Source organism: Equus przewalskii, chromosome 2 (genome assembly GCF_037783145.1).
Source record: "Equus przewalskii isolate Varuska chromosome 2, EquPr2, whole genome shotgun sequence".
Taxonomy (NCBI): domain Eukaryota; kingdom Metazoa; phylum Chordata; class Mammalia; order Perissodactyla; family Equidae; genus Equus; species Equus przewalskii.
This window is the reverse complement of record NC_091832.1, coordinates 60,447,583-60,456,455: the sequence shown is the minus strand read 5'-3', so window position 1 is coordinate 60,456,455 and position 8,873 is coordinate 60,447,583. Positions and strand designations below refer to the sequence as shown.

General features: G+C 37.4%; 1 protein-coding gene across 1 annotated transcript; it reads left to right on the top strand.

Annotated features, from left to right (window-relative positions):
• The first annotated feature begins 223 nt into the window (after nucleotides 1-223).
• DEFB134 (defensin beta 134) lies at nucleotides 224-3,303 on the top strand. Its single transcript, XM_070607608.1, has 2 exons — nucleotides 224-419; nucleotides 2,337-3,303. The coding sequence occupies exons 1-2, from the start codon at nucleotides 362-364 to the stop codon at nucleotides 2,477-2,479; spliced, it is 201 nt and encodes a 66-aa protein (XP_070463709.1). The 5' UTR covers nucleotides 224-361; the 3' UTR covers nucleotides 2,480-3,303.
• Nucleotides 3,304-8,873: the final 5,570 nt, after the last annotated feature.

Here is an 8,873-nt window from a genome sequence, read left to right as displayed (position 1 = left end):
TCAGCATTTAATTTTTGTTGTAACATAAAAACCAGACAAAATAAATTTTATTTTTTTAGAAAATAAAAAAACATATAATTCTCAGGTCTCCTGTAGTACTTTTTGAAACTCCAGGTGGGAGTACAGCACCCTTGCCAATAGGAAAAGCTGTCAAACCAGAAAGGGCTGTCAGTTCTTTCCTCATATAAGCATCACTGACTCAGCTGCCCCAGGGTGTATCAGTGTAAGATATATACCTGGAGCAGGGTATACCACAGACCTGACAGGTTTGTACAGAAGGGTATGCCCACCCTTCCCTTTTTGCTCTCTGACAGCCAGTGTCAGACCGTGCCACCAGCCTCCTCAACAGAAGCTCCAAGCCATGAAGCTTCTCCTCATTGTGTTTGTCTTTCTCTTCTTTTGGGACTCAACACTGGAAGGTAAAATGGAAATCTTCCTTGGGGGGGTCCTTTGTCTAGAAGAGCAACTCCACTAAGCAAACTTGTGAATGTCCTCCCACCATGGACACTTTAATTTTCAAAGTGGAAAACCATCAAGCAGCTTCGATGTCAACAAGACCTGAGCTTGAATCTTAGCTCTCCAACTTGTTAGCTGTTTAGACAAATAGCTTTAGACAAAAGTCTGAGCTTCTCTGAACCTTGGTTTCTTCATTTACAAAATGGAAATAATAACTAACCTCAGAGTCTTGTAAGGATTAAATGGGATAATGTATAGAATATGTATACACATAATATGTACAGTACCTGACTCATGATAGTTATCATTATTTTTCATTAGCAATACCCCATCTTCTTTTGCGAATATTGTTTTGTCTATAATTCAGGAACATATCTAGTCATAATAGTCAAAATCAGCAAAGACTGATACACAATTTGTTAAGCTTTCTAATATACTGAAATTGTTTATAGTTAATTTACTATTTATAGATTCCTTTGGTAAATGGAGAAATAGATTCAGAACTGTTTGTTCCAAGAGAATTAATGAGTTTTATGTGACACTAGAAATGTCTGATCAGATGAGGTAGCAGCTAGAGAGACATGAGAGAGAGCACTGACTGGCTTCATACTCTAGCTTGACCATATCCGTTACTGACTTTAGAAATCTCATCTTGAATATTTTCTTTACTCAGAGTTAATCAGTTCAAATCCATATGTTATAGGATCCCATTTAATTTTTCATACTCCCTGAAGTATTCTCCAGGCAGATGAACCAGATTTTCAGATCATGTGACTCAATAGGCTAGATTTAAGAATCCGTAGCATCCAGGCCTCTTGAAGCTGTTGATGGGACCAGTTCCATTATGGTTTACAGCAAAGGCTTCATCACTTCTAGACAGTCAACAACTGCCTACAGTCTACAATATTTCTTTTATTGCCCTATACACTCCCAAAGCTTGCCGTTTCCATAGGAATTTCTTGTCATGTAGAGCATTACATTTAGTCTTTTCTTTTGTTCTTATGGGACAATTATCCTCCAAGGCATGATGACTTGGTAGGACATAGGGTAGTGTGTTGGCTCCAAATTTCTACAGATAGTCAAATATAGGCAATCTTTTCCTTTTAGCACCCTCTTACATATGCAAACAAGGAAACATTCAGATTTTGATGTTTCTACAGAGCAGCATATCTACAAAATTGTAAGCTCAGCTCAAATGCCTGATAACTTTCACATATCTTTTTTTCTAGACTGAAAATTCTTTAAGATTAAGGTCTATATCATACTCAAATCAACAGTACCTGGATTTATAAAAACTGGCTTGGGAATAAATAAATAATTAAATGATGAGTGAATGACTACTTGCATAGGTTACTTGATTGTTTAGAGTATATTAGCTGACCAATTTGGGCATACTTCCAAGTCACTAATTGACTTAGTCACCTCAGCTCACCATAACAAAATACCACAGACTGTGTGACTTCAACAAAATTGATTTTCTCACAGGTCTGGAGGCTGGAAGGTCCAAGATCAACTGCAAGCCAATTTAGTTTCTGACGAGAGCTATCTTTCTGGCTTGTGGGCAGCCATCTTCTCTCTGTGTCCTTCACCAATCCTATTGGATTGGGGCCCCACTCTTATTAACTCATTTAACTTTAATTACCTCCTAAAGTCTCTATGTCCAAATACAGTCACGTAGTGAGTTAAGATTTCAATATATGGATTTGGCCAGGGGGAACACAATTCAATGCATAACACTAGCTAATTTTTTTTTTAATTACAAGATCAATCACTATGATCAAGTCTCCTTGTACTTTAGTTTGGTAAAATTGGAGGGACTAGTCATTCTATAGTTCATAAAGGCCTATAGTTAGTTATATTTCCATTCATTTTCTTTCCAGGCTTGAATGTATTGTCATCAGAAATACACAAGAAATGCCGTGGAAATGGTACCTGCAGACTTGAGTGCTACGGAAGTGAAATGTTAGTCGCCCACTGTATGTTTCAGCTGGAGTGCTGTATCAAAGGAAACCCTGAGCCCTGACAAGAGAAGCCAGTGAATGACAATTAACTTGAAACTCCTTGACCCTCCCTATCTTTCACACAGCCAGGGAATTCAGATTAAACTGTAACACTGATACGCCCACGGCTGTTGGTTTTTAGAAATTTTTTTATAAGTCATCAGAATCTTATGATCTTGGATTTCAAAAGCCAAGCTGCAGCCTTCCTAAAGACAGCTAAGCTTCTCTTGAAAACAACTTAGAATATATTTTCTCACTTCAAAGCAATATCTACGGTCTCCTCAATGCCTATTTCTCTCTTTACTCATAGAAAGGATGTCTTAATTATTTATAGAGGCTTCAAACAGAAACATTTTTCTACATGTAGGCTTTACCCTACTGTTCCTCCAGCTCCCCATTCACCTTTTCTTTGAATCTTCCATCCGTAGAGAAACAGATCTGCCCTGGCCCGCTGAGGACCCCATATGTCTTTCACACAGACCACACGGGCAAGTCTTAACTGCAGGCTGGCCTAAGTCTTGGCAGAGTCTGACCCTGCAGTTCTTCTTGAAACACAAGGAGAAAGGCCATCCTGTGATGGGTTGCCATGAGGCGGGTTCTCATCCACCTCTCTGTTTTCAGGGAATGAAACATGGGACTTTCGACCTCAGTCTCTTTAGGGTTCAGCTAAAAGCTATAAGACCACCTGGCTATGTTTTAGGGTTGGCTCCTTAGCAGCAGAGTGGCCCATCACCTCTGCTATCCACCATCTGGCCCCTCTGGTTGAGTGTCATTCTGTGGGACTAGGAGTTGATAGCATGCTGATCTTGCTTTGCTGTATGGGTAAATAATAAACTATCTAAATCCATTTGGACTTACTGTTTTCTTTACCAGCCAACCTTATGGAAGCATGACAGGCAAATCTAGCAACTTCTGTTGTGGTGCTGGTTGTCCTACTGACTACTGTGATGCTGCTGAATGTCTGCCTAACTGTTCAACATCATCAACCCATATACAGATGCATGCGTGTGTGAGTTCTGCCTATTGCTGCTAAGGATGAGGGGTATGGTGGCAGAGTAGGGTCAATTCTGGTTGTGGAGCAATTTTTTTCAACTTCAATGCTGAACACAGCTTGGACTCTCTAGTGATTCTGAGATGGTGGGGCTGTAGCTGAAAAATAGCCAATTGCTGATCTGGTACAGGGCTGAGGAAATAATGATTAAGTTTTGGCCTAAAATGACACTACTGCCTTTCCAGCCAATCACTACAACTGGAAAGAGATGAAAGGACAACAGTGGGTGAGGAAGAACGAGGAGTTGTGAGGGATTCTACCCTCCCAGACACTCTTCAATCTTTGACAAAATCCAGTGTTAGTATCTTTAAGGAGGAAGGTACCAAAAATACAGTAGACTATGTGTTCCCCTCAGAGGTCCAAACTCTCCTGTGGAGTCAGTAGGGGAGATGGGTTAAATTGGAATGGAATTAGAGGTGGCCTGGAATGGTAACCATGGTTATTAAGTATCCAGAGTAAGAAATGCATCCAGACAGGGCCCAGGAAAACTATCAGACTCTGAAGGTGGCAGGGGAATCCTTACCTGAAGAGCACTGAATCTTCTGTTACTCTGGCCTTGTAACATCCTGGGTAGCCTTAGGCTTACTTCTCATTTTACTTTTTCACTTCAGACTGTCTGAAAAGCCTCTTTCTAACTGGATAAGGGGACACTGTTAGAGACCCATTAGAGAGGTGATCCCCAAAGCAAGGGAGAGAACCTGAGTTCCGTCTGTTGGAAGAATGGAATCTGGCATCTGGTTTCATCTTGAACAGACAGAACTTTCCACCGCTACCAGAAGCCACAGTAAAATGGCTCAGCCAACACTACACTGTATCTACTTTACTATTCTGCAAACCCAAACCTCTGCGTTCAGATACCCAGCCAGGAAATGAAGTCTGTTATTAAAAGTGGTAGCTGCAAACTGCTTTATTCTTTTGACATAAAGTGTGTACGTTACACGAAAACTCTCTAGCTTTTCTAGGTTTCTTTAAATATGGAACCTGAATGGAAATTGGCTAACTAGGGTCAGTCTCTGTACACTGGACATATCCAAAAGAAATTCAATTCTAAGATTCAAAGCCTTTTTAAAAATAATATTTTTACCAAATGTCTTCATAAAGCAACAAAACGTGGAAAAGTTTTGTCACAGTATAGAGCAAACTTCCTTCAAAATTCTTTCTGGATATCGCTCCCTGACGTTCCACTCATCCAGTGATGAAAACTGCATTGTCTAAAAGTGATACTTGGGGTGTCTAGAATTTGTAATAGGGATTCTGAGATGCCTCAAGGGCAAGAAAAATCTCCCTCTTTAGGGAAACTCCTTTTTACTCAAAGCTGACTTAAATAAGAAATGGAATTGCTATCCCTCGATTAGCCGAGAAACTGATCAACTAGAACTGACCCTTTAAAGATTCAAAGATCACAGCAAGAACTACAATGAGACATTTTAACCCTGCCTTCTCCTTTTGCTCAGCTTATACAAAGTGAGTCAAGATAGGGTAGAGAAAGACAATCCATTGCTTTCCCTAATGCTCTAAGGGACTACTCTCTTCACCCACTTGATTCCTGCGACCATAAGCCAAGGAGAAAGAGACATCATCATCTTTATCCCCTTCTCATATCTCACGAGATGGTGGGATGGCCCCTGTGGTTTGAACATGTCCTGTAACCAGCTATAATATAAAATGGTCATGGATGGCTTGCTTAATTAGATTGGAATCCCATAAAGAGCAGAATTTTAGTTTTCTAAGGCTTTCTAGTCTGGAACACTTTATCATTCAGGATTTGCATTTCAAATCTTGTTAGTTTGCTTAAATATTGAAAATAATTCATTTGTATATTTGTTTGAATTTGAAATTCATACTTTTCTGGGTCAACAACTATGAATTATTTGCTTTATTCCAAAGAGGGGTTCTTTCTCTTTTCCAAATTAACTGTACTTTTAAGCTTCCTTCAATTATGGAACCCAGGTCTCGCTGCATAGGCAACTTCCTTGAGTGTGAAGTTAGTTGCAGGTTTGCTGTATATGGCATTTATTATGTTGAGGTACATTCCTTCCAACCCAAATTTGTTGAGGGTGTTTAACATAAAAAGATGTTGTATTTTGTCAAATGCTTTTGTCTGTATCTATCGAAATGGTAACCTTTAATTTTATTAATTTGTTGTATCACATTTATTATTTGGGTATGTTGAACATCCTTGCATCCCAGGGATAAAACCCACTTGATCATGGTATATGATTCTTTCATTGTGTTGTAGAGTTCAGTTTCTAATATTTTGTTGAGAACTTTGTTTCTGTATTAATAGAGATATTGGTTTATAGTTTTCTTTTCTGATAATGTCCTTACCTGGCTTTGGTGTCAGAGCAATGTAGGCTTTGGGAGTGTTCCTCCTCTTCAATTTTTTGGAAGAGTTTGAGAAGGATTGGTGTTAATTCTTCTTTAAATGTTTGGCAGAATTCAGTGGTAGAACCATCTGGTCCTGGGCTTTTCTTTGTTGGAAAATTTTTGATTACTGATTCAATCTCCTTACTTATTATTGGTCAGTTCAGGTTTTCTATTTTTTCCTGATTCAATCTTGGTAGGTTGTATATTTCTAGGAACTTACCCATTTCTTCTAGGTTATCAGGTTTGTTGGCATATAATTGCTTGTGCTAGTCTCATGATCCTATGTATTTCTGTGGAATCAGTTGTAATGTCTCTTCTTTCATTTCTGATTTTATTTATTTAGTCTTCTTTTTTTCCCCTAGTCTAGATAAAAGTTTGTCAATTTTGTTTGTCTTTTCAAAAAAATAGCTCTTAATGTCAAAGAACTTTTCTATTGTTTTCTGGTCTTTTGTTTGTTTCTACTATGATCTTTGTAATTTCCTTCTACTAACTTTGGGCTTAGTGTGTTTTTCTTTTCAGTTCCTTGAGATGTAAAGTGAGCTTCTTTATTTGATATTTTTTTTATTTTTCATTTTCTTTTTCTTTTTTCTTTGCTGAGGACGATTAGCCCTGAGCTAACATCTGTGGCTGATGAGTGGTGTAGGTCCACACTCAGGATCCAAACCTGTAAACCTGGGCTGCCAAAGCACAGCATGCTGAACTTAACCAATAGGCCATGGGGTCAGTCCCACAATATTTTTTTCTTAATGTGTGGATTTATTACTATAAATGTCCCTCTAAGGACTGCTTTTGCAGCATTCCATAGGTTTTGGTATGTTACATTTTCATATTCTTTTGTTTTGTGATATCTTTTGATTTCTCCTTTAACCCATTAGTCATTCAGGAATGTGTTGCTTCATCTCCACGTTTGTAAATTTTCCAGGTTCCCTCATGTTGATTTCTAGTTTTAAGCACTGTGGTTGGAAAAGACACTTGTTATAATTTCAAACTTATTAAATTTGCTAAGACTTGTTTTGTGGCCTATTATGTGACCTATCCTGGAGAATGTTTTGTATTCACTTGAGAAGAATGTGTATTCTGCTACTGTTGGATGGAATGTTCTATCTATGTCTGTTAGGTGCAATTGGGATAATGTATGGTTTGAGGCCAATGTTTCTTTGTTGATCTTCTCTCTGAATGAGCTATCCATTGCTGAAAGTGGGGTGATTTCCTCTACTAATGTATTATTGTCTATTTCTCCCTTGAGATCTGTCAATATTTGCCTAATATATTTAGGTGCTCCAATGTTGGGTGCATATATATTGATGATCATTATATCTTCTTGATGAACTGACCCCTTTTTCATTATGTAAGGATTTTTTTCTGTCTCTTGTTGCTGTTTTTGGCTTAAAGTCTATATTGTCTGATATAAGTATAGCTACCTCCAGTTTCTTTTGTTTCCACCTGCTTGAAATATCCTTTTCCACCCTTTCCCTTTGAACCTATGTGTGTCCTTAAAGCTTAAGGGAGTCTCTCACGGCAGCATATAATTTGTTCTTGCCATTTTTTTATCCCTCCAGCAACTCCGTCCTTTTTTTTTTTCCTAAAGATTGACACCTGAGCTAACATCTGTTGCCAATCTTCTATTTTTTCTTTTTATTCTCCCCAAAGCCCCTCAGTACATAGTTGTATATTCTAGTTATGAGTGCCTCTGGTTGTGCTATGTGGGACACTGCCTCAGCCCTTTCTGGCTATTTTGTATTTCCATTGTTCCTTTTTTCTCTCTTGCTGCCTACCTTTGTGAATTGGTGATTTTCAGTGGTGGGCTTTGATTCCCTTCTTTTTATCTTTTGTGAGTCTACTATAGGTTTTTGATTTGTGGTTACCATGAGGCTTACATAAAACATCTTATAGATATAACAGTCCATTTTATCTTGGTAGCAACTTAACTTCGATCACACACAAAACTACCCTTTTACTCACCATCTTTTACGTTTACGATGTCATAATTTACCTCTTTTTATATTGTACATTAATTAAAATTATAGTAGCTATAGTTATTTTTAATACACTTTTCCTTTAACCTTTATACTATAGTTAAGTAGTTAACACAGCATCATATTACAGAATTAGAGTTTTCTAAGTCTAATTCTATATATTCCTTTACCAGTATGTTGTATATTTTTGTATGTTTTTATGTAACTAATTAGTGTCTTTTCATTTCTATTTGAAATACTCTCTTAGCATATTTTGTAAGGCAAGCCTAGTGGTGAAAAACTCCCTCAGCTCTTGTTTTTCTGGGAAAGTCTTGATTTCTCATTCATTTCTAAAGGATAACTTTGCTGGATAGACTATCCTTAGCTAGCATTTTTCTATCTTTCAGCATTTTAAATATATCATACCACTTTCTCCTGACCTATAAGTTTCTGCTGAGAAATCTACTGATAGCCTAGAAAGGGGGTTCTTTTGTATTATAATTTTTTTCTCTTTCTGCTTTTAAGATTTTCTCTTTGTCTTTGATTTTTGAAAGTTTCCTATGTGTCTTGCAGAATATCACTTTGAATTAAAATAATGGGATGATCTATTAACTTCATGAACCTGGATGTTAAGCCTCTAAGATTGAGAATTTCTCAGCTATTATATGATTAAATGAACTTTCTGCCACTTCTCCCTCTCTTCTCCTTCTTGAACTTTAATGATTCTAATATTCATTCTTTTGATGGTATCCTATACTACAGATCATGTAGACTTTCTTTGCTCTTTTTTATTCTTTTCTTGTAGTTCTCCTCTAACTGGGTTATTTCAAAGTTCTTATCCTCTAATTCACTGATTCTATCTTCCCTTTGATTTATTCTACTTTTCATGCTCTCTGTTCCATTTTTATTTCATTCATTTAATTTTTCAGCTCCAGAATTTCTGTTTGGGGCTTTTCTCATGATTGCTATCTCTTTGTTAAATTTCTCATTTTGTTTGTGTATTGTTTTCCTGATTTCACTGAATTGTCCTTCTGTTTTTTCTTG

Excerpts from the sequence above, each read along its gene's own strand:
- DEFB134 (XM_070607608.1), top strand. The coding sequence starts at position 362 with ATGAAGCTTCTCCTCATTGTGTTTGTCTTTCTCTTCTTTTGGGACTCA. Across the intron at positions 420-2,336 it reads TTGGGACTCAACACTGGAAG|GCTTGAATGTATTGTCATCA; the intron begins GTAAAATGGAAA and ends TTTTCTTTCCAG.